The 26,339-nt window shown below is 45.8% G+C and overlaps 1 protein-coding gene across 1 annotated transcript in view; it reads left to right on the top strand.

Moving 5' to 3' along the window:
- The window catches only part of LOC148538954 (eukaryotic translation initiation factor 2-alpha kinase 1-like), a 222,279-nt gene that overhangs the window by 100,680 nt on the left and 95,260 nt on the right, over nt 1-26,339 (top strand). Inside the window, exons 9-11 of the mRNA XM_088451962.1 lie at nt 4,198-4,297; nt 5,320-5,377; nt 5,557-5,821. Of these exons, the coding sequence (XP_088308088.1) occupies nt 4,198-4,297; nt 5,320-5,377; nt 5,557-5,821 (423 nt within the window). The remainder of the gene's footprint in view (nt 1-4,197; nt 4,298-5,319; nt 5,378-5,556; nt 5,822-26,339) is intronic.

Raw genomic sequence — 26,339 nt, 5'->3', positions numbered from 1 at the left:
GATGGGCTGTGTTCTGGTCACCGGTTTTCCGTCTCCTTCTGTATGTGAGAATTTGAGACTTGAATGTTCCAGAATTTCTTCCTTCTCTCTTCTCCTCCTCCGGCCATTGGCTTGTTACGAAACTGAGGTGCCTTGGCTTGGGGGCGGGGTATAGGAGAGGAGCCCGGTACATCCTGGGAGCACAAATTTAACTATTGAGGTGCTCGACGACTGACGTCATCAACCTATACCTCAATGTCTCCTGTGGATCCCTATGGACTTCGTAGAAATAGAGATAACAAAGGTAAGGTCTTACCATATCTCTTATTTTTTAAGTCCCAAAAGTGTTATTCTAAAATTCAACAAAAATGCACCTGACGCTACTCCCGCAATGTAGAAAACACCTGCCGCATACTTGGGAACCCCTCTGAATTTAATTTGGCTATTTTAGAAGTGTGTTCCCTATTTTTAATTTTTTTTTTTTTTACTTTTTTTGCCTGCACCCCTAAACCCCAATTCCGCACTTTTTTTCGCCACCTATTTCAGTGGTGAAAAGTTATCCCCATTTTTTTTCAAAGACTTTTTGAACCTGCTAAAAGCCTTTGATAATTGAATTAGGTGAAAATGACATCATCGGCGATAAAGTATCGCCGATTCCGACATTTCGCTCCAAATTGAATATGGCCCTAAAGCTGCATACACACGTAAAGATTTTCTGTCCAACCATCCAACTAGTTGATTGGTTGGAATGAAAATCTGGTAAAGTATGAAAGCAAATGACAATCAGCAATTTGGTCCCAAATGCCGGAAAATGGACAAAAACTGTTGTTTGAACAAATTGTTTAGATCAAACATTTAACAAACTTGTCTAACGACCATTTTCATCTGTTTTCTGGCATTTAGGAGCAAATTGCTGATCATCCTTTACTCCCATACGTTACCAGATTTTCAGTCTTCCCTGACACCTTCTCAAAGAATGGTACATCTGGGAGCCCTACTGGACCCTCAAGTGCAGAGAATATTCCTAACAGCAGACAAAATCTTGGTATTACAGCACCGGGTGCACAGACTACTCCACAGTCACCGAGTGTCAATTCACTCTGCAATGCAGACCCTGGGATCCATGGTGTCCACCTTTGACATGGTGGAGTTCGCTCAGTTCACTCCAGGCCCCTACAACACCTGATCCTCACCAGATGGAATGGGCTACCCCATCTGCTCAAATCCCAGAAGATGGGCCTCTCCCCGGACATTCGCCTGTCCCTAGCCTGTTTCCTACAGATGTCCCACTTGAACAAGGGCGCCCCTTTTGGATTCCGGTCTGGGCACTCCTCACCAAGGACGCAAGCCTCCACGGGTGGGACGCAGTGGCCGTGCAGCACTCCTTCCAAGGACGCTGGACTCCAGACGAGGCCATCTTACCAATCAATGTAATGGAACTCTGTGCCATCTACAGAGCCCTCACTCTGGCTCAGGGTATTCTTAAGGGCAGACCAGTACAAGTACAGTCTGATAACGCCACGGCAGTGGCCTACCTCAATCACCAAGGTGGAACTCGAAATCGGGCAGCAATGGCAGAAGTGGTCCCGCATTCTCTCATGGGCCGAACACCATCTCCGCAGTGTTCATCTCCAGGGATTCTCAATTGGGAAGCGGATTTCCTCAGCCATCACGACGTGCATGCAGGGGAGTGGTCTCTACATTCAGAAGTCTTTCAGCTCCTGGTGGACAAATGGGGTCTACCAGATGTGGACCTCATGGCCTCACGACACAACCACAAACTTCCAGTATATGGAACCATGACAAGGGACTGCAACGCGGCCTTTGTGGACACATTATCTGTGAGGTGGACCTTCCATTTGGCGTACCTCTTCCCTCCAGTCTCCCTTCTTCTTCTGGTTTCTCGGAAGTTCAAACAGGAAGGGGGCACAGTCCTGTTGGTAGCTCCAGCTTGGCCCAGACGCCACTGGTACTCTGATCTTGAAAGTCTCTCCATAGACGTTCCTCTTCCACTGCCTTTACCAGACCTGTTGTCTCAGGGTCCCTGTCTACATTTGGACCTGGCCCGTCTAACGACTTGGCTCTTGACATCCATCCTAAGGTCTAAAGGGTTTTCTAGCTCTGTGGTCCAGACCATTCTCAAAGCGCAGAGACCGGCCTCTTCCAGGATATATCACCGGATATGGCATACATATTTCCAATGGTGTGCCCCTAGAAACTATGACCCTCAGGTTTTTAGTTTCTAGAATCCTTGCCTTTCTTTAAGCTGGATTGGATCTTGGACTCCGCCTAGCCTCTCTGAAAGTGCACATCTCTGCTCTGTCCATCTGGTTCCAATGTAGAATTGCTCCTCTACCGAATGTTCACACCTTCCTGCAATGTGTTCTACATATACAACCTCCCTTTGTTCCTCCTGTGGCTCTGTGGGATTTGTCAGTGGTTCTCCACGCTCTTCAGGAACCTCCATTCGACCCCTGGATTCAGTAGATGTCAAATGGCTCCCTGCGAAGATCTGTTTCGTCTAGCTATAGCATCTGCCCGTAGGGTATTGGATTTAGGGGCGCTTTCATGTCGCTCTCCCTTTCTAAACTTTCATACCGACAGGGCTGTTCTTAGAACGTGCCCTGGCTTCCTTCCCAAAGTGGTCTCTTGTTTCCACCTTAATGAGGAAATTGTGGTTCCAGCCTTCCAATCACCAGACCTCTTGGCAGATGAGGCTCATTTGGATGTGTTCCGTGCTGTGAAGATCTATGTGGACCGTACTTATTCCATCAGGAAATCGGACTCACTCTTCATCCTATATGGATTCCATACGAAGGGATGGCCAGCTAACAAACATACTCTGGCCAGATGGCTTCGTATGACTATCTCACAGGCTTACACGCAGACTAGACTTCCTGTGCAGGCTACTGTATCTGCTCATTCTACTCGCTCTGTGGGTCCCTCGTTGGCAGCCCGCCATGGTGCCTCTGCTGAACAACTATGCATCCACACCTTTCTTAGGTTCTATGCCTTTGATACATTTGCCTCTCAGGATGCTTCCTTCGGGCGCAGGGTTCTCTTCTCAGCTCAGGAGTGAACAACTGCTTTGCGACATCCCCATTGTCTCCCTGTGGAGCCCTATGGACCCTGAAGAAGAAAAGGAGATTTATGGTAAAACTTACCCTTGTTAACTCTTTCTTCGAAGTCCATAGGGTCCACAGGGCACCCGCCCTGACACAAATGGCTTCAATGGGTTTCTTATCTTGGTCACTTGTTTCCTTCTCTATATGTGTGAGTGTGATTCTTCTGTGTACCAGTCTTCCTTCTCTCCTATCCTGCTCCTGCTTGGGCTTGTTAACAAAACTGAGTTGCCCTCAGGCTGTGGGCGGGATATAGGGGGGAAGGACCTGAACATCCTGGGATAAAAAAAAGCTTTGCTGTTGGTGTCCGGTCCCCCAAGTCCCACCTACACCCCATTGTTTCCCTGTGGACCCTATGGACTTCAAAGAAAGAGAGTTAACAAGGGGAAATTTTAACTCTCCTTTTTGTTTGGTTATCTTTTCCTTTCAAAAAACAAAATAAAGAGAAGGTTTTCATGGTGATTTTAAACAATCCTTTATATTACATTTTAAACAATCCATTGCATTACAGCCATGATAAGCTTATATAAGACACACTCTCTGTTGCTATTCAAACATCTGGTAGAGTAGTTTAAAACCGCTTTCAACATTCAAATGGTTTGTACATAATAATGTTCTTAAACACGTGCTAGGTGCATTTCTTTATCTTTCCGACTGCTATTTCCAGCAGGACAGTGATTAGATGAAGCTGTACCAGTGAGGACAGGGAGAGGGAACAGTGGTCTTCTCGTATGGGTCAGGAACCAAAAAGGACCATTATCATGATTGAGCTTTGGGTGCAGCCTACAAGCTTCTGTCCTCATCATTTGTTAGCTAAATCTGCAGCAAAGAATACATGATTTCTTACATTAATTGCCCTGATATAAACACTGCAATACTGAGACTTGGGGCGTATCCAATTAGCAGCGCTAAAGTAGCACTGCTCATTGATCCTATGGGAATTGTTCCTATATTAGTTTTAAATTGTTTGATAGAAGTAAGAATAGTGACAAACAATATCAGACTGTTCGGGATTACAGCATATTGGGGCTATTGGCAATGTGTAGCTTTAATATGGATAATGCTGTCATCGCTCTTATCACAACTCTTTTAACAGGTACTTCGTGAAGTTAAGGTTTTGGCCGGGTTACATCACTCTAATATTGTTGGGTACAATACAGCTTGGATGGAACATGTTCAGCCTCCTAATTCTACATGTATGTAATATTATCACACTCACAGTCACACAGTAATACCTTGCAATTGAGCACAGAAAAGTTGATTTTGTTTCTTTTTTCAGCCACAAGTTTACACCATACATGTCGTTGTCCTGCAGTGTGGCTTATTCAGTCACAAACACAAATGTTTCAATATTTTCTAGATTATGAATAGGGTTTCCTTCTGTCTGCTTTTACATGGCCTGGTAAAATGAATGTTCTAGTTCTGATACTTGCTCTTAGTTCACAATTGGTTTATGACCTGATTCTGAGCTGTAGCTGCCTTTAGCTTATTTTAGCCAGATGCACATGCACTGTAGTGAACTTGTGTGTCGTTGTGCATCTCCCATAGATTCTGGGGTATATTTGCTAAAGTGGGGGTTGTTAGAAGTGGAGATGTTGTCTATAGCAACCAATCAGATTCTACTTATCATTTATATAGCACCGTGTAGAGAATAATGGCTAGAATCAGATTGGTTGCTATGGGCAACATCTCCACTTCTAAAGACCTGCACTTTAGTAAATATACCCCTCTAAGTCGAATGGGTTTCATCTGTTTACGCTTGTGAAATGGGTCTTTCTGGGCAGCCAGAAGAGAACTGTCTTGTGGGATTGTAGTGGGCAAGGAGCCAGGACTGCGCCTGTTCTGAGTTGTGCTTATGGCTACAAGACACCTTTTTCAGACTGGTTTCTTGCACCCAGCATGGGGTAGGTGTAAGTGCTGATACTAGTGATGACAGCTGCAAATAGGAAACAGCAGGGCGATGCTTACGCATTAGAATTCTGATAGCAAAATGTCCATGTTCCAAATGCAGCTGCATACAGATCTGCGTGTGACTGAAACAGGCCCTTAATCTATAATAGGTAGAGTAAATTATCTCTTGTTCTATTTTATTGATTTTCCAGGTTTTTGTTTATGGATAAATGTCTATTTGGCATTTGCGAATTACAAACCATCCTTACCATTATCTGTACACCACTCAGTGCACTTCCATAACATGCCTCGTTTCTGATTTTGCTAGGTAAGCCTATTCTCTCATTACAAGCTAGTGAATCTTCTTCCAGCAACAAGACTGAGGAGTAAGTATTGCGCCACAATGTTTTTCTGATTATTTTTGTATCTTCCCTGGTTCATTACAGTTTTCCATCTATTACACTTTTTCTTCATAAACCCTTTTGTATCAAACGTCTTCTATGTTTTTTTGCCTGGTACGCTATTGTTTTTCATACGTTTTTGAACATTTTTTTTTCTTTTTTAGAAATATTAAGGATATAAAAGGTGTGGAGAGCAGCGGTGGCTCCATTGTGTTTGCTGACTCTGCAGAGGGCAATCATCAGAGTATTGATCTTTCTTCCATTGGAAAAGAACATGAACGCAAAATGAATATCTCTAGTGCACGCAGTAGACAGGACGCAGAGACAGAATTCTGTCTGAGGGACAGATGTCCGTTAAGTTCTGAAGACGACAATGGCAGTGATGAGGAGTGCTCTGAGACGGAACTCTGTTTACATCCACATTTTGAGGTGAGGTGTGAGGAAACATTTGTCCAATTAGTAACTGTTATAACAGATTACATCACTACTTTCAAAGTACAACAATACGTTTCTTTAACAATCACTGATGTCTTTTAAGCACACAGAATATGTTCTGTACTTGATAGTCACCCAGTTCATATTGCCTGCTTGTTGCTCAGCGGAGTAACCACATAATTAATGGTCTAGTTATGTAATGTCCCTATTAGCTTCCATAAAGTTTTGATAGTCTCTTTAAACCTCATCCACACACAAGCCCGATGGTTTGCGTACTATTGGCGCATCCGTAGGATCTGTACTGCGCATATGCCGATCAGTGTCTGTGAGATCTCTTGCAGTGCCCCTAAGCCATTTGGGGGTGAGAAAGCGGCGGCGATGACCAGCATCCCAGAAAATGGGGGCGTGTCGGCCCCGTTTTCTGAGCCTGCCTAGACCAGTGTCTGCGTCTTCCATCGTAACTTCACTGGCCCCGGCTGCGTGAAAACACCGGCAGTCCTGCGCAATCTGAGGGTACTGAGATGGCCGATGTTCAAGTGATCAGATAACTGCATCCTCCGACTCAGCAGCGGATCACAGAAGCTGGCAGGAGGCGTCTATTTACACAAGACACCTCCTGCATCATTAGCATATTTTAGAATTGCTGCTGTGTTCCAAGGGCCTGGTTCAGCAAATAACACAGTTGCTAATACGCACACCATAGGCTGATTGTTGCATATGCATCGCAGTGTGCATGCGCGACCCAGCCACTGCGATCAGGACTGCGATCGCAGTGACTACGCAGACCCATCGCAGAGTGATTGACAGGAAGTGCCGTTTGTGGGTGGTAACGGGGGGTGGTCGGGGAAACGCAGGCATGCCAATGTGTTTGAACGCCGTTGCATTGGCGTGCATAAATTATCCACTGCAATGCTCTACGCCTGATAGATGTGCAAGAGTGCATGAGACAGCAATGGTATTCGACTGTACCGATGTTTTAGCAGTCTTGCTAAACATTACAGATGTGTGTAAAGTGGGCGTCCTTATGTAGTGCAGCGGCGGCTTTGTGATTGCAATGAATTAGCATACTGTCGCAGTTGACCTGCGTTCGTAATTGCTATTGTATTCGCAGCTGCGTACCGTAGTGAATCAGGCCCAAAGTCGCAGCTGCAATGCTAAAAGCGTACAACTCTGAATCAGGCCCTTAGTAGGCTCCTGGTACTTGGTGTAATTGGTGGCCTCTGCTGGGCAGCTTTTGTAATGGCGTGTCAGGGCTGCAGGAGGGATGAATTTGTTGCTTGGTTCATAATAACAGCAGAAATCTTATTTCCCTAGGTGGAAAATTCCTTACTAAGCTGGCAGAGCTTGAGCCTCAGTGCTTTTCTAGCTGGAAAAACCCAGCATTTGCAAGAGTTAGATTTCTGCCATAGTGACATTAAAGAAAAGGGGACGATGCTTGATACCTGTATTATGGGAGGCAGTTCAGATCTGAAGACCGTTCACGCACAGTTTTTGGAGTTGAAAATAATTTGCTTGAGAGCAGTGTTTCCCCCTTACTCTAATATTGACATTATGGGGCTGATTCAGAGGTGGATGCAGAAGTGCCCTTAGTTGCGTCTATTGGCAGTCACCCGTCTGCGACTTTATGCAAATGCTGCTTTCTTTCCTTGTGTGCTTCAGAATTTATAGGAAAGATTCCTGGACTGCACACCCTGAATATATATAATGGGAGGTGCTACCTGTTGAGACTTATTGCAGGCACAGAAACAGACAAATCACAAGTGCACAACTCCAAATTACTGATTATATATAAATACATTATGCAATAAAATTTTGCAATCAATAGAGGAGCATAATCATGGCCAAGGTTATGGGCCTACCCACCATATCCAGGTAACCTCTGTAGGGTAGGTCCCTAACATACTAGAGTTCAAAACCAGAGAGCAGGACACCCCTAAATCGGCGCAGCCGAGCCACCCCAGGGCATCGTTATAATGAGAAAAGTGAAGTGTGAAGTAAGAAAGGCAAGAGCAGCTATGGCTGCATAGAAAGGTGAAAATACAAATATAATAAAAACAAACAGTAAAGTGTTAAAAATTTGCAAAAAAGAAAGTGTCACGGTATGGCGTGGGCTTGGACCCGGAGTGGAGTCGGATGCGGAATGGAGGCTTGTTTGTTGATACTGGAAGGCAGCTGGTCTTAACGGAGTGAAGGTGAATGGGTGCACGGAGGGCGAGGTGCCGCTGAAGGAATGCGGGCTATACTCATTGACCGGGGTTGGTTGGTCCGCAGCGGGTAGCGGGTACAGGTGGCTAGCTGGTACGCAGAACAGGCAAGGTAGAGAGCTGAGAGGTGGTAACACTGAGACACTCTGGAACTGCAGCAAGTACGGAGCAAGGGAGCACAGGAACTAGCTCACAGCTATGCTGTGATAAACGTTGCACTGGCAACTAAAGGACTTCTTGACAGCCCTTTAGTACCCTCAGGTAGTGCAGGATTGGCTGCAAAACACTCCCAGGACAGCTGTGCCCTGATTGGCTCCCACCAGACACCTGACCAAAATCCAACATGGCCGCGCCCAGTAGTCTCCAGCGCGATAGCGCTGTCAGTTTCACCTGCTCACACTTCCCTCCACATGAGCCCCCTTTGTCTGTGCCCAGGGACTCCCTTTGCCCAGCGCTGCTCCCCAGGACCCCGCTCCACCGCCGGAGGGACCGCGCCAGAGCGCCCGGTGAGGTAAGAGTCGCGATCCTGGCAGCCTGACAGCCCGAATCGTGACAGTACCCCCCCTTTATGAGTGGCCTCTGGACACTTCTTGGGTTTTTCAGGATTCCTCGTATGGAACTGACATACTAATCAAGGAGCATGGACATCTTCTGCTTTTACCCAGCATCGTTCTTCTGGCCCATAACCTCTCCAATCCAACAGGTACTGAAGTTGACCATAGCGAAAACTAGAGTCCAAGATCTGCTTGGCTTCAAACTCTACGCCTCGCTCAGTGCAGACTTTAGGGGAGCGTGGAAGACTTTTCCGGAAGCGGTTTAGGACAAGAGGTTTCAACAAGGAAATGTGGAAGGAATTTGGTACTCTGAGGTAGGGTGGAAGCTATAGTTTGTAGGCCACTGGGTTAATCACTTCAGTGATAGGGAACGGACCAATGAAACTAGGGGCAAACTTCATGGACGGAACCTTGAGGCGAAGAATACGGGTAGAAATCCAGACAAGTTCGCCCTCCTTTAAGCTGGGCACCGCTCTTCTCTTCCTATCGGCTCCAACTTTGTAACGGTCTGAGGTTTTTCGTAGAGCGGAATGCACTTGAGACCATATTTGCGAAAAATTCTGTAGTGTAGAGGTCACTGCTGGCACATCAAACACTGGCAGTTCTTTAAATTCTGGTACTCTTGGATGCAGGCCAAAAACTGAAGAATGGAGTACGACCTGTGGTGTCCGCCCAGTTATCCTGAGATGAGGACATATGGATTCGTACAAAAGTCTCCAGATCCTGATTGACCCTCTCCGTGGAACCATTGGACTGGGGGTGATAGGCCGCGGAAAATTTTAATTTAACTTGAAAGATGGAACAGAGGGCCCTCCAGAATTTTGCTACGAACTGTACCCCGCGATCAGAGACAATCTCGGTCGGAAGACCATGTAGACGGAAGATGTTGATGACAAATAATTGAGCTAGCTCTGGAGCGGAAGGCAGTTTCTTCAGAGGAGTATAGTGTACCATTTTCGAGAACCGATCCACTACTACGCAGATGGTGGTGAACCAGTTGGATATAGGTAAGTCGGTTACAAAGTCCATGGATAGGTGTGTCCAGGGGCGAAGCGGTACAGAGAGAGGCAGTAGGGTACTGGCTGGAGCCTGCATGGATATTTTATGTTGAGCACACTGTGGGCATGAGGAAACATACTCTGTTTCTTCGGATTCATGGCGGGCCACCAATATGACCGTTGTAGGAATTCCAGGGTTTTACAGATACCTGTGTGCCCGGAAAAGCGAGAGGCATGAGCCCAATTCAATAGTTGTTTGCGTAGGTCCGGGGTCACAAAGGTTCTCCCAGGAGGGGATTGGATGCAGGTAGTGGCAAATACTTTGGATTCCAGAACTAGAGTTTCTTTAATATGCTCAGTAGATGTTTCAGAGGAGAAGGAACGGGAGAGAGCATCCGCCTTTTGGTTGAGTGAACCAGGACGATAAGTCAAAGTAGAATTGAAACGGGAAAAGAAAATTGCCCAACGAGCCAGACGAGGACTAAGGCACTGGATATTTTTTATATACAGTAGGTTTCGATGATCCGTATAAAAGGTGATGGGGAACGTGGCCCCTTCGAGGAGATGCCACCATTCTTCAAAGGCCAATTTAATTGCCAACAATTCCTGCTCCCCAATGGGGTAATTTCTTTCGGCTAGAGAAAATTTCTTTGAAAAAAATCCACAAGGATAGAATTTGTTATCCTCGAATTTCTGAGAGAGTACTGCACCCTCGGGTTCGGAGGACATGTCTAATTATAGAAAGAACGGGCTGTTAACGTCCAGTTGTCTCAGCACCGGAGCCGAAATAAAGGCTTGCTTCAGGATTTGAAAGGCGGTTTCAGCCTCCGGAGGCCATCGTGATGGGGTCGCCCCTTTTCGAATTAATGAGGAAATGGGTGCCGTAAGGGTGGAAAATCCCTTGATGAATTTCCGGTAGTAATTCGCGAACCCCAGGAATCTTTGTACCGCCTTCAGCGAATTGGGGCGAGACCAGTCCAGAATAGCCTGTACTTTTGTAGGATCCATTTCAAGGCCAGAACCCGAGAGAATGTAGCCAAGGAATGGAACGGTCGGTACCTCAAACAAGCATTTCTTTGCCTTACAGTACAGATGATTCTTACGTAGACGAGTCAGGACCTCCTTGACTTGAGCCCGGTGTTTATCAATACTAGAGGAGAATATTAGGATGTCATCTAAATATACTACCACGGAGACATAAAGTAAGTCCCGAAAAATCTCATTCACGAAGTTTTGGAAAACAGCAGGGGCGTTGCAGACACCGAAGGGCATCACCAAATATTCTAAATGACCGTCTCGGGTATTAAATGCGGTTTTCCATTCGTCTCCGGCCCGGATCCTGATGAAGTTATAGGCCCCTCGTAGATCTAATTTGGTGAATATCGTGGCACCCTTTACACGATCTAACAATTCCGAGATGAGGGGTATTGGATAACGATTTTTGATGGTTATATTGTTTAGGCCCCGGTAATCGATGCAGGGACGCAGACCTCCATCTTTTTTGGCCACGAAGAAGAACCCTGCACCGGCTGGCGAGGAGGATGGTCGAATGAATCCTTTCTGAAGATTTTCCTGAATGTAGGCCGACATGGCCTCAGACTCAGGTAAGGACAGCGGATATGTACGACCACGAGGAGGATCCTTGCCGGGAACCAGATCGATAGGACAGTCCCACTCCCGATGCGGAGGCAGAGTATCGGCACCTGTTTTAGAAAAGACGTCACTGAAAGAGAGGTACTGGGTGGGTATCTGCGTAGTTGCCGCCATACAGAGCTTATTGACTGGTTTAATCTGAGGGAGGCAGGATACATGACACACTTCTCCCCAGGAGAGGATTTGCATGGTATCCCAGTCTATGTTGGGAGAATGCTTGCTCAGCCAGGGATATCCGAGAATGACTCCGTGAGAGGCTTTAGGTATAACTAAAAACTGGATTGCTTCCGTGTGGAGCGCACCCACACGGACCTGCACAGGTTGAGTATGAAGGGATACAGTCCCATTGGTAATCCACGGCAGATAGGGTAAGTGCATGTTCGAGGGTAGAAGACTGGAATTTGGAGAACAATTTTAGGAGCGTGCATTAACTCCAAGGTAATGGACAAGGCAGACTCAGCTTTAAGTGGAGACGAAGACATAACGCCCAACCTGGTGTCTCCGGAGCCGGTTAAGAGCGGAAGTTTCCCGGACGGGTAGGACAGGTAGCGCCCAGATGACCGGTCTCTCCGCAGTACATACACAAATTTTCTCGTCGTCGCCGCTGTCGCTCCTCAACAGAGAGACGAGCTCAATTAATCTGCATCGGTTCATCGCTAGTTGGTTCAGGCGGAAGGGCGACGGGAGTAGTAGTGGGCCGGAACTTGAAACGATCTCCCATATTTCTTCGCTCTGACGCTCCCGATAGCGTAAGTCCACCTTATTGCAGAGAGAACTGAGGTCATTTAAGGTAGTAGGAAGGTCCCGAGTGGCAAGGTCATCCTTAATGCGATCCGACAGCCCGCTCCAGAAGGCGGAAATTAGGGCCTCCTCGTTCCATTTTAGCTCAGATGCCAACGTCTGGAACTGGATGATGTACTGGCTAACTGGGCGATTCCCTTGACGAAGGCGCAGGATCTCGGCTGCGGCTGACTTAGTTCTTCCTGGCTCGTCAAAAATCCTTTGAAAAGCTGAAAGGAATTCGGAATAATTATCCAACAGAGGATCGGACCTTTCCCAAATGGGTGAAACCCAGTCTAGAGCCGAGCCGGACAATAGGGACACAATATAGGCCACCTTGGATTTTGGAGACGGGAAGTTCATAGGCTGTAGCGTGATATGCACATCGCATTGGTTCAGGAACCCACGGCAAAATTTAGGAGTCCCATCGAGTTTATAAGGCGTCGGGAGGTGCAGATGGGGTGGTGCGGGAATGGCAGGGACCACCGGCTGGTTTGTGGCGACAGGCATATTCACTGTGACCAGAGAAGCCTGCAAGGTATCCTGACTAGCAGACATCTCCTGTAGAAATTGGGCCATTTGCCGCTGTGAAGCCTCTAGACCCTCCAAGCGGCTGGCGATGCTTTGGAGCAGGTCAGCCCTCGGATCCTGTCCACTAGCCGAATCCATTGGGCCAGTGCAAACTGTCATGGTATGACGTGGGCTTGGACCCGCAGTGGAGTCGGATGTGGAATGGAGGCTTGTTTGTTGATACTGGAAGGCAGCTGGCAGGAGGAGTATGGACCTCATTCAGAGTCGGTTGTTGCGGCCGCTCGGTCGTAAGGTAAAAGGGGCCGGATATGCAAATGAAGCGCTCGCAAGTTGCGTCGTTAAGATGGGATCGTTAGCTGGACGAGCGAGGTGAGGATGCGGCCGTAAGACTAAAAATACGCCCCCTTCTCATTTGCATTACACGTCATCTCCGGGCATATAAGGATTAATCGAGGCCATCGGGAACCATCGGAGCTGTTCGTAGAGCTTAAGGTTGACCATACCATCTCTTAAGCACTACGATCAAGTCAGTGTAAAAACCTCCGATGTCACATGTGCCATGACACTACTTAGTTAATTATGCACTCCCATAAAACGCCGTTTGCATAGTCAGGCATGCCTGCGTTCGGATCTCCACTCCCCCGTTCACAAGCACCTTCCCCTGTTACCACCCACAAACGCCTCATCCTGTCACTCAAACTAACGACCTGGCTGTGTTCAAGGAGAGAGCAATTTCTGATTGTAATAGTTAGTTTGCGCATGCGCATTGCGAATTTTACGCATGCGCAGTTTAGCGAACATCGGTGGCGTACGACCGTGCGGCCGCAATGACTGACTCATGAGGTGAATGGGTGCACGGAGGCCGAGGTGCTGCTGAAGGAATGCGGGCTATGCTCAGTGACCGGGGTCGGTTGGTCCGCAGCAGGTAGTGGGTACAGGTGGCTAGCTGGTACGCAGAACAGGCGAGGTACAGAGCTGAGAGGTGGTAACACTGAGACACTCTGGAACTGCAGCAAGTACGGAGCAAGGGAGCACAGGAACTAGCTCACAGCTATGCTGTGATAAACGTTGCACTGGCAACTAAAGGACTTCTTGACAGCCCTTTAGTACCCTCAGGTAGGGCAGGATTGGCTGCAAAACACTCAAAGGACAGCTGTCCCCTGATTGGCTCCCACCAGACACCTGACCAAAATCCAACATGGCCGCGCCCAGTAGTCTCCAGCGCGATAGCGCTGTCAGTTTCACCTGCTCACACTTTCCTCCAGATGAGCCCCCTTTGTCTGTGGGGACCCCCTGTGCCCAGCGCTGCTGTCCAGGACCCCGCTCCACCGCCGTAGGGACCGCGCCAGAGCACCCGGTGAGGTAAAATTCGCGATCCTGGCAGCCTGACAGCCCGAAATGTGACAGAAGAATGTGTTATAATGCGTATGAGACCCTGGATGATACGGAGAGCAGCGCCAGGATCTAGGTGAGTATAGATTCTTTTCTGCAGGGCCAGGCACACGGATTCTACTTGAAAAGGGGACAGACACATCTGGAAGCAGGTAAGTATGTGTGAATGGGTAGGTGTATGAAATAAAGTTTTACTAGGCACAGTGTGTGTGTTTTGTCTTTATTTAACTATTTATTTTACAGTGGGGGTACGGGTACCGGCCGCCTGCTGGCACTTGTAGTTCCACAAGTGCCAAAGGGCAGGCATGCTGGCACCTGTAGTCCCACGGTAACGATACTGAAATGAACCTCTATATACCCCCTGCCTGTACCTTCCAAGATCCTACCTATAAACCTCTAAGGATGACGCTAATTTGCGTACGCAGTCATACAGTAAATAGAGACTCCAGACTCAGAACATGTGGTTCCGAAGCACAAAGTATTATTCAAGCAAAAGTACAGTCAGTTACACGCTATTGATCCAGACACAATTAGACGCAAAGGAATTATACAGACCCCAAGTACAGTATACATATGCAGCGCTTCCGGACCGGATGATAGGCATCAGCAAGAAACCCCGTCGTCATTCAGCATTCAGCACGAAGACTAAAGACTCAGTGTTTGAGCACACATATTTATACCCCCCCAGAATAGACAGGACAATAGAGAAGTTTCTTGCTTATGCCAATGGTTCCCAGGGGGGAAGCATCTGTTACAGAGCGTTTAACAGGCTGGTTCAAATAGACTCATCCCAGCCTCTAACAACTGGGGGTCTCTGCCCTCCCGCCCCCATGCAACATCCTAACAGTTGTTCATAATATTCATTTTGTTGCTTGAAGTCTCTGCGGTCCATAAGTTGAGAATGCATGACGCCATCTCCACACCGATAGTACCGGAATTCTGTTGAAAGAGTACGCATCAATACGAAACCAAACACGGCTTTCTTAGCATGTATAAAACCTTAGTTATCAAATATCTTTATTTCACAGCATTTATACTAACTGAACCAACTTAAATCTTATACCTTAAAGCTTATTAAACCTTTTATGTGGATATGTAATGTGTGAGTATGCAGGGTTTGATATAAAGATACTAGTTAATTTGGGGCAGATGCGTGCGCATGAAGCTAATAAAACAGTGTTTTCATACAAGGTCTTATGCATTCGCTAATATGCAACTAGTTAACAGCACAATTGTGCGTATTAATGTGTGTATGAGGAATTGTGCACTTAAATCTCACTTACTAAGTGAACACCTAGCAGTGTGGAATGCTGAGCCTGATAGTTCCACATGCCCCCTCAGCAGCCCCCACCTTTCCAAAGCTCAAAAGAAAAGCCCTTTATTCTCCCAGACTCTTGTGTGAATGCAGATTAGCCCAGCTACAAGACCCAAACCTAAGCTTTGAAGTTATTTCATTGCAGGAAGCCTGCTAATGTAAGGTGTGTATTCTAGCCGGGCCACCTGGAGTGAGAGCAGACGTTATCCAGGAAGCTTATCTACACAAGCTAGTTGTCACGTGGCCATTTGCTCTGTTCAGCTAATGCAATCCAATTTTGACATACTGTAAAGCCATTTCTGAAATATATCCTTTATAATACATAAAGTCATGAAATGGGCTTTTGGTGAATCGCCGTAGCTTATGTCGATGGTCACAGATGCATTCGCATGATGCTAATAGTATTATCGCCACATGTACTAAAGTGTGAGTTTATCTAAAATGGCGCTTAGGCGGCCATTTCGCACAATGGCGTCTTGCGGCCAGTCGCAAGATGGTGTCGCTGCGATTCAATTTTAAACTGATCTTGTCTCAGCCAATAATCCAGTTTCGACAGTCCACCCTTTGATAGCGAACAACATGCTATCACAATCTGCTATTAGAATTTAATTTAGGCTTACAGTTACATATTATTTAGTGTTATTATGGGATGGCACAAGGTGGTTCTTAATCCATCAATAATGTGTCTCTGAGTGGGGACATAAAACTACTATTATACGCACACTGCGGATCTTGGAAGATCATGTGAAAGGTGTGGGAATGCAGTCTTATAAAAGCAGTCTTGAAGGGGAATTGAGATTTTACATTATCTGAGGTGTTTTAAAAATAACATTTCAATAATACATTTTTATGCATGGCTAAATATAATACATTAAATGATGGTATTTCCTAGCTCAGGGTTGTAATGCAGTTCTGTATTTACCTCGGTATTCATACTGGCCACCATCATAATTTCGTCCTTTCGTTTTACTCTATTTTTCCATTTTCCACACTTCAACACAATAGGAACACACCGGACACATATGCCAATTATTATGGTGACAATCAGTATAAGGATTAAGAATTTGCCTATGCTGGCGATCACTTCCTGGACCCATTCCCCTAGACCTGAGAACCATTTCACTGGGTTCAGCCATGAAACCCATCCTTCTATCTTTTCCCCTACTTCAGCCACTGAAGCATTATGGTTCTTATGAAACTCCCATTTTAGCTGCAGAATTTCATCCATCTTCTGGTCTATCATCTCCTTAGGGTCGCTGGTATCATTGGTGACATAGGTGCAACATTTTACTCCAAATTGGGTGGCTAACATTACGCAATACCCTCCAGTAACAGCAGTTAAATAATTTAGCACTAGTCTGTGTTGCACCAGTTCTTTCTTGTACGCTTGCAATTCTCTCCCTGTATACCTGAATGTGTTATCGTACATCTCGGTGATATTATCTATCATTTTAGCAAGTTCCTGAATATATCTAAAATTTAGTGTTCCCCGAGCGATCCTGGTGGGATCCAGTGCCACTAAAACTTGAAAGCCAGTTGTCTCACTAATTAACTGAGTGGCTTTATGCACATCACCAGGTATCATGTTTCTTTTGCCTCTGTGTTCATATTGCGTGTGAAGATATGGTGATGGTGTGTTTATATGTATACCAAGTATTTCAACATGTGTGAGGGTCATAACTTCTGGAAGTATTCTTCCCAAATAACATAACAATTACAATACTAAGATTGGTCAGACACTCCCCTGATTGGCATTGCACTCCTCCTGACTCCACTCCATCAGCACTGCCATCAGCTCCCATTTCCTCAATCGGTCCTCCATCACAGACACTGAGTATCCCCAAAGAGATCATCACGACAAAAACTCTGGGAAAAAAAAAAACTAGGATGACCACAGCAGACCACTCCATTGCTGGAAGCACTGATCTACACATTTCTTTAGCTCAGATATTTCACCGTCACCTTTTTAATCCTTCCGGCACAAGCTCGCAATCGACAGGTCCACGTTATCGGCCTTGTCTCCGCCTTGTATCTCCACCGGTTGGTTAACCTCCCTATAGTGAGTGGAATGGACCCACATATCTTCCTCGGCCACCCTTTGAGGATGTTGTATCGTCAGATACGGACCTTTCCACCGATCAGTCAAACAACCTGAGCTAAAAAAAATTTGGATCATAACAAATTCTCCAGATTTGACATCATGACAGTTTGCATTAGACATGTTAGTTAATAACACTTTCAATTTCGGTTATTCTCATTCATCTTCGTGAGACCCTGCACAGTAATCTCATTATCATATTTTCACATGACGCTGCCTGTTTGAACAGTATCTCAAAGGGGGGCAAATAAAGGAAAAGACAGTCTGGGATAATCTTAGTGTTGTAACCGATCACCTTACACATGTTCTTGGAAACGTCACCTGTAAAATAAGTCCCCCCATCATTTTTAATAATTCTAGGGATATAGTATCTGCATACAGGTTCCTGCAATTAAATCTTGTTATTAATAGCTACTGCTCTAAATAATGCCTGGGCCACTGGGTTGGATAGTATTCCGAGTAGTCGACCTTAGCCTGGCATGGCTGCCGTTTATCCTTAGCAACCTTGTGTCCTATGAGTGGGAGATAAAGCGCAACAGTTTATTATCATTTAAACATAACCTAAAATACAACAATAAATCGTCCACATTTTACATTAGAACAGATCCATTGATAGGTTGAAAAGATTGTAAGTCATATAAGGCCTGGGAGAAGATACTGGGGTTACCTATGAACCCATGGGAAACTCGTGTTCCTATGTGGTGTTCTCCACTTTGCAGTTCTTACTTATGTGTCCCACTTGGTGACAGTTAAAACATATTTTTGAACGGGTTGGATGAAAGGATTGTTGTGGGAGTTGAGCAAGAGGAAAAGACGGTGGGTATGGGTAAGGATGTGAAGGATAAGGGTATAGTGGGAGGTATGAAGTTTGTGGGTAGTATGAGGCTTGTGGTTGTGTATGATATGTGGGGTAAGGATGTGTTTGCTGTGGTGTGGGATTGGTGAGGACGTGTAATTGTTCAGGTGCAGGTGTGTGTGTGGGTGCAGGTGTGTCGGTTGGCTGTGATGTTATTGTCATTCCTTCCAGAGCTTGGATACTGACAGCCATTAGTTTTTCGCTCTGGGTCTCTCTCTTCTTTGTGATATTTTTATCATGTTCTATGGCAGATTCTATGAGTGTATCTATTGTGACTCCCCTCCAGCCAGGTTGTGAGGTCTGAACCCGAGTCTTTAAGTCGTCTTTCAGACCGTCCATGAGTACCGTGACTATCATTCCCCTGTGGTGAGTGCTATCTTTAATATCTTCTAACCCAGTGTACTGGGTGATAGCCTGCAGAGCCCGGTCACAATAACCTTCTGCAGATTCACTCTCCTTTTGCTTAATGGTGAAAATTTTGTTCCAGTTAACTACTACTGGAAAATATATACCCAATTGAGTTACAATGCGGGAAATGTTACCTTGGTTTACTTGGTCTGTTAAGGGAACGTCACCATCCAATACACAATCCGTGATAAATTTTGTCACGTCGGTATTGCGTGGCAGACAGGCCATTAACACCACTCGCCAATCTTTATTAGTTGGTTCATGAGAACTACCCAAATTTCTCAAAAATCTTTGACATTTGGCTAGTTCCTTTTTGGGATCGGGGAAATTATTTACGATGGAATTTAGTTCTGCTCTTGTCCAGGGAAAATGCATTACTACTTCCCTCGTGGGCACTACACTGTTTGCATCTGCATTTCCATTCGGAACAGTTATCGTGCGAATGGGATGCAGACCGGTAGCGCTGCTACCTTTGACCTGGTTACCTGGCTGGGGGTTCAATCTGCTGCTGCTACGTATGGTATGAACAACTTCCTCTACGGGTGCAGAGGGTGTTAACACTTCCCTTGCTGTTACCGATGGAGATGGCGGCACCACCCGTGATTGTGGTGATGCAGCATCTATCATTTGCACAGCATGGGAAATGGCAGATATTACAGTAGGCTCATCATCCACATCATAAACATTTTCTTTATGGTTGCTTAAGAGAGGGTACAAATTGCTTGTTACATTTTTATGGGTAATTTTGGTAACTGTACTTGCACCTCCATCCACATAAGGTGGGGGAGGTGAGCGTGAACTGCTGACAATACTCTCCACAACGCAACCTCGCCGCACATGCGCGCCATTTTGCGGCTCGCCCGTATTGCAATTTAGCGTCGCGGATGTATTTTCTGGCAATGCGCTCGCGACGCTAGTTTGCGTCGCTTGCACGTTTTTAAGCCACGCATCCCCTTCATGCTGCCACAATTTTAAACATTCACAATATTTGACCTTTTCCTCTCGGGAGCGCATCAGACTGATGTGATCCCGGACATTATCTAATACATCCTTATCAAAACTACCAATTCTGGGAAACGGTCTAACACTCTTCATCGTCATTTTAAACCATACATCACAATACCTTATTGCATAAGTACCGTACTTAGTATGCATAATACGACGGGCCGATCCGATCGGCACCTCCATTAGCAGCACATCATTGTCTAACATCTCTACTGTTTGCATGGCTCCCATTCTGAGACAAAATCCTACGCTTTTCAATAAAGATTTAATCTGGTGAAAGACAATCAAGATACATTCACTTACCTGTGGACGATTTAAGTCGGCGGCGCCCACACACCTGGATAAGATTTGAAAAAGGCAACTTCCACACCCGGATAAGATTTAGTAAGGCAACTTCCACACCTATGGAAGTTTATATGTCGGCCACTTCCACGCACCTCTCTACAACAAAGACAACATGTACACCTGCTACTGTGTATAGAACGGTAAAGCTACTTACCGAGCGGCTAGACTAACCCTTGCACCTAGCCCTTAAGGATCATACGATACCCTTAACTGTCCAACAAATACTCACTGTTACACACTTTTTCCTGCTCAGAAAAATAAACGTTAACCCAGATATTGATAACAATTGAAAAATGTAAACCTCAACGGCTTTGTTTAAACACCGTGGCAGCACAACCGGAAGTACGTATACGCTATTGTGCGACCAGTCACTTACAAAATAATGCGACTACCACACAACTGTATGACAACTTTTTAGCTGCGTACGCAAAAGTGCGTCTTTACTGTGCGCAAAACTGCGACTCAGCCACGTACTCAATACTGCGGCACCCTTTTAAACGTTAGGTTCTATCAACAAAGGAAAACAAACTTTTTCCTCTCTTGTCCCTGGATTCTAGTCAGCTTCCTTTGCTCACAACGAAAACGGATAGCGATTTTTCAGCACAAAGCGGTTGCAGGAAAACCCTACATGTGGCCACTCCACCCTTTGCTGAGATATCGATAGCCGTATGTGCCGTGTGAGTAGGTAAGTGACTTTACTCGATGAGCCCCCATCTAACGATACTGAAATGAACCTCTATATACCCCTGCCTGTACCTTCTAAAATCCTACCTATAAACCTCTAAGGATGACGCTAATTTGCGTATGCAGTCATACAGTAAATAGAGACTCCAGACTCAGAACATGTAGTTCCGAAGCACAAAGTATTATTCAAGTAAAAGTACAGTCAGTTACACGCTATTGATCCAGACACACTTTGACGCAAAGGAATTATACAGACCACAAGTACAGAATACTTACGCAGCGCTTCCGGACCTGATGATAGGCATCAGCAAGAAACCCCGTCGTCATTCAGCATTCAGCACGAAGACTAAAGGCCCAGTGTTTGAGCACACATATTTATAACCCCCCAGAATAGACAGGACAATAGAAAAGTTTCTTGCTTATGCCATTGGTTCCCAGGGGGGAAGCATCTGTTACAGAGCGTTTAACATGCTGGTTCAAATAGACTCATCCCAGCCTCTAACAACTGGGGGTCTCTGCCCTCCCGCCCCCATGCAACATCCTAACAGTTGTTCATAATATTCATTTTGTTGCTTGAAGTCTCTGCGGTCCATAAGTTGAGAATGCATGACGCGATCTCCACACCGATAGTACCGGAATTCTGTTGAAAGAGTACACATCAATACGAAACCAAACACGGCTTTCTTAGCATGTATAAAACCTTAGTTATCAAATATCTTTATTTCACAGCATTTATACTAACTGAACCAACTTAAATCTTATACCTTAAAGCTTATTAAACCTTTTATGTGGATATGTAATGTGTGAGTATGCAGGGTTTGATATAAAGATACTAGTTCACTTGGGGCAGATGCGTGCGCATGAAGCTAATAAAACAGTGTTTTCATACAAGGTCTTATGCATTCGCTAATATGCGACTAGTTAACAGCGCAATTGTGCGTATTAATGTGTTTATGAGGAATGGTGCACTTAAATCTCACTTACTAAGTGAACACCTAGCAGTGTGGAATGCTGAACCTGATAGTTCCACATGCCCCCTCAGCAGCCCCCACCTTTCCCAAGCTCAAAAGAAAAGCCCTTTATTCTCCCAGACTCTTGTGTGAATGCAAATTAGCCCAGCTACAAGACCCAAACCTAAGCTTTGAAGTTATTTCATTGCAGGAAGCCTGCTAATGTAAGTCGTGTATTCTAGCCGGGCCACCTGGAGTGAGAGCAGACGCTATCCAGGAAGCTTATCTACACAAGCTAGTTGTCACGTGGCCATTTGCTCTGTTCAGCTAATGCAATCCAATTTTCACATACTGTAAAGCCATTTCTGAAATATATCCTTTATAATACATAAAGTCATGAAATGGGCTTTTGGTGAATCGCCGTAGCTTATGGCGATGGTCACAGATGCATTCGCATGATGCTAATAGTATTATCGCCACATGTACTAAAGTGTGAGCTTATCTAAAATGGCCCTTAGGGGGGGTGGGGGGGCCCTACATAATTTTTTTTAAATAAAAACACTATACAATAAGTACACATGCAGAAACATACACAAATCATAATGATCTGTGTATGTTTCTGGCAAACTCGCAGCTCAGGAGGGTGAGTGTTTGAAACTTTAATTTCTCTGCGAGTTTGCTGTAATCTCACCCGAGATTGAAATCTTGAATCTTAGTAAATTTGCAAACTGCATCTTTTTCATGAAAAGTACTTCCGAGTTTGGCCGATGGTGAGAAGATTAGAGTTTGCGATCTCACCCGAGTTTTAAGAGTGAGAATAATGAACTCTCTCCCAAACTCACCCGATTTTGCCTTTAATAAATTTGCGAGATGACAAGATTGTCATCTCGACCAAACTCGAATATTAGTAAATTTACCCCTAAGACTCTATTTTATTTGTGGTGACTGGTTCACTCTGGACAGATATATGCTACCCATATTAGCGCTATCGTGATACACTTTCTTTATATGCATATTTACTGGAATAACGGTGAAGGTTCCCTGTATTCACAAGCAGCTTTGTAAGGGTGACTTGTCAATTATATAGATCAATTTTTATTTTTTTGTAACATTCTGTCATTATCAACATTGTGAATGACGACATTCTGGAGTCAACATTCTGAATGTTGACATGATGAAAGCATACCACTAGGACCGTATTAAAATTTACATTTATGATGCAAAGTTTACAAAAGAAACCATGTAATGCATTGTGTGGGGCATAGATATGTACCAATGTAAATTCAATATTGTTTTGCCTATAAGAATTATCCCTTATAGCAGTGGTTCCCAAACTTTCTCAGTTCGAGGTACTGTTAGGGTCCATCATTTTTTCTAATTAACCCTAAGCTTACAGAGCAGTCACGTTTTTTAAGTAGTCAAAGTAACGTAATAAATGTTTAACAAAGACAGAGAAAAACTTTGCTATTCTTACCCATTGTCCCCTATGTCTCTGTCCTATTACCTCCTCTGTCTATCTCTTTGCCCCCTCCATGTCTCTCCCATTGTCCCCCCACCATGTCTCTCCCTTTGCCCCCCTCCATGTCTCTCCCTTTGCCCCCACCATGTCTCTCCCTTTGCCCCTCTCCATGTCTCTCCCTTTGCCCCTCTTCATGTCTCTCCCTTTGCTCCCCTCCATGTCTCTCCTTTTGCCCCTTCCATGTCTCTCCATTTGACCCTCTCCAATGGAGTCTCCATGGCCCTCACCCTATTCACCTTTAGTTGTGATCACCAGTGCCATTCTGCAACATCGCTCATCAGATCAGGCTCTTCCTGTCTGATCTCCCACTATGCACTATGTTGTAGGACTCCATTTAGCAACAGACAGCCCCAGGATTCACTCCCTGTTGCTTTACTGTGCCAGCTCTCCCCCTGCTCATCGCAACTCCCCGCCTGCTGCTCTTCTCTGTGCCGCCAACCCCTCTTCCACCCATGCAAAAAAATACACTTTCCGGCCTCTTTAGGCCACTGGCTGCAGCGGCACCCCAATGAAAGCGCCACGACACCCCAGGGAGCCGCTGCACACAGTTTACGAACCACTGCCTTATAGTCACTTATGAGGACCACACTCCCCCATTCGAAATCATCTTCTGACTTTGAGATCAAACTGATTAGGTCCTAGTCGCCCCTATAGGGACAGCATGATTTCTCGCAAACAGCTTTAAAATTGTTCTCGGTGGAACGAGATAAGATTCTTTGGATACAAAGACGTTAATCAAGCCACACAAACAAATATCAGTTAAAAAGACATTTATTACAAAGTGAAAGGAAGAGAGTAAAGTGTAATAAACACTTAACTTGCTTGTCAGATCATCTACTCAGAACATAAATGGTTTCATTCCCAGGATCCCCTCCAACACCTTGGATCTGGATCTCATCCATCGAGCAATAGGCTGATTATATACTGACAAATGACAGCTTATATAGGGAAAAAACTCATACATAAGCATGTTAACAAGTATAAAGGTCATGTTTGGAAATATACATAAATATTGACAGTAGGGGGCACTGTTGCCTCAATTATGAATGTTGGCAATCTCAGCAACAACTATGGGCCTGATTCAGACCCACTCGCGAGCGGCTGTCCGCTCGCAAGTGGGTCGATGTTATGCACTGAGCATGCGCACGACGGAGGGAGCTCCGTCGTGCGCATGCGCCAGACGCGACGAGCGAAGGAAAGTCCTTCGCTCGTTGTGTCCGATCAAAGGGGGCGTGCTGTCAATGTTGATTGACAGCACGCCCCCTTTGGTGGGCGTGCCGGGGGCGTGCCTCCCTGACGGGGGCGTTCCCACGGGAACGCCTCCCGTCAGAAGCCGGCCCACTGACATCACTAGTGATGTCAGTGGGAGTGATTTTGGCTCTGATCACTCCGGAGCTTGCGGTTGAAAACCTCAACCGCAGGCTTCGGCTCGCAATTTCGATGGTCGCGATGGTCTCGACCATCGCGGCCATCAAAAAGCACGCTCGTATAGCCTGTGGGTGGTGACCCACAGCTATACGAGCGTCCAGGAGGACGCTCCATGAAAATGGAGCCCGGCCCTCATTCAGAGCGTGCGCTCTGCTCAGAGCGTACGGCTCTGAATGAGGGCCTATGTTTATAGTGTATGTACTCAGATAAGATGAAGGTAAGACTATGTTTACTCAGGTTTAAGTATGTCTGGCCACAGAGAACTTTGGAGCTTATTCAGACCCGCTCGCTAGGATGTGATTGCTCGTAGCTGGCCGACATTTGCAATCTGCACCTGCATATACGTCGCAATGCGTGTGCGCGAACTACTGCGAAAGATCGGGAAGTGCTCGCTCGCTGCACATAGACAGCCCAGTTGAATGAGTGACAGGAGAGGCCGTTTGTGGGTGTAACGTGCATAATTAACAGGCAGCGTCATAGTACACATCCACTGTTTGTATTTCACACTGAAGTGATCGTAGTGCTTGCGACAAGGTATAGTCAACCTCAAGCGCTGCGAGCACATCTGATGGTGCTCGATGTACCAATGTTTTCATGCACTTCCTGGAGATAAAGGCCCTCATTCAGAGCCGCTCGTTAGCGGCAGTACGCTCGTTCCGAGCGATGTTTGCACATCTGCGCATGCGTACGGTTTTTAGTACGCATGCGCGAACCAGTCAGTGCGGCCGAAAATCGTTGGTACGCAATATAGCGAGTGCCTGCTATTTTGAGTGACAGAATGAGGCGTATGTGGGTGGTAACAGGGGAAGGTGCTTGAAAATGGGGAGTGGAGATCCGAACGCAGGCGTGCTTAAAGGTCAAAACGGGCGTTTTATGGGTGTGCATATTTAAAACAGCAGCGTCAGTGACCACGTCACTGGGTTATTTTGTAGCCAGAACTGCTCGCAAATTTGTGGTAGCAAACACCAACCACAAGAATAGCGAGCAGTTCATACGCTGGTCGATGTACTCGATTAATCTAATAAATAGCGGACATGACGTAGGATGCGAGCGGCCAGGGGGCGTTTTTAACAAATAAACGAGCGTATGTTTTGCTCGCTCGTTCAGACTTAGAGGTGTGAACAGACTGCAATGTGCGTACGGATCATTTGAATAGCCACCCCTTGTTTTTAAACGAGCGACCACAAATAGCGAACGGCTCTGAATGAGGGCCAAAATGCGCAAGGGGGCGTCTTATGAATGGCTGGTGGGCGTTTGCATACACAAAGTGATCATACACAAAGACATAGTGGGTGTGCTAATGTCTTGCCGTATGATCGCTTGCCTTGCTGGGCTTACGCTAGATTTGAATACTCTGGGAGCGAGCGAAAGCATCTAGTGAGCGGGTCTGAATGAGCTCCTTTGTCCTTTTCTTAGGTTCTTTCTGTCAAAAACACCTTATGCAATGTCTGACCATTATCTATTGCCTGATACATTTATAAAATCACTACACACAATATAGCTTTCAGCAACCATTTTCTGACCTTCCATTACAAAAATAGATCTACACAAGCTGGTTTAAGAAAGGTGCATAGGAGACCTTGGACTTGGACCTGGGGGAGTGGGCTGATCCACACAAGCTGGTTTAAGAAAGGTACATAGAAGGAGACCTTGGACTTGAACCTGGGGAGTGGGCTGATCCACACAAGCTGGTTTAAGAAAGGTACATAGAAGGAGACTTTGGACTTGGACCTGGGGGAGTGGGCTTTGTCTGAATTAAGGAAAATACCTATAGATAATTATTCAGATGGTA

Source organism: Taudactylus pleione, unplaced genomic scaffold (assembly GCF_031769625.1).
Source record: "Taudactylus pleione unplaced genomic scaffold, aTauple2 ptg000032l, whole genome shotgun sequence".
Classification (NCBI taxonomy): domain Eukaryota; kingdom Metazoa; phylum Chordata; class Amphibia; order Anura; family Myobatrachidae; genus Taudactylus; species Taudactylus pleione.
The sequence above is the reverse complement of the archived record's forward strand: the minus strand, read 5'-3'. Positions and strand labels throughout refer to the sequence as shown.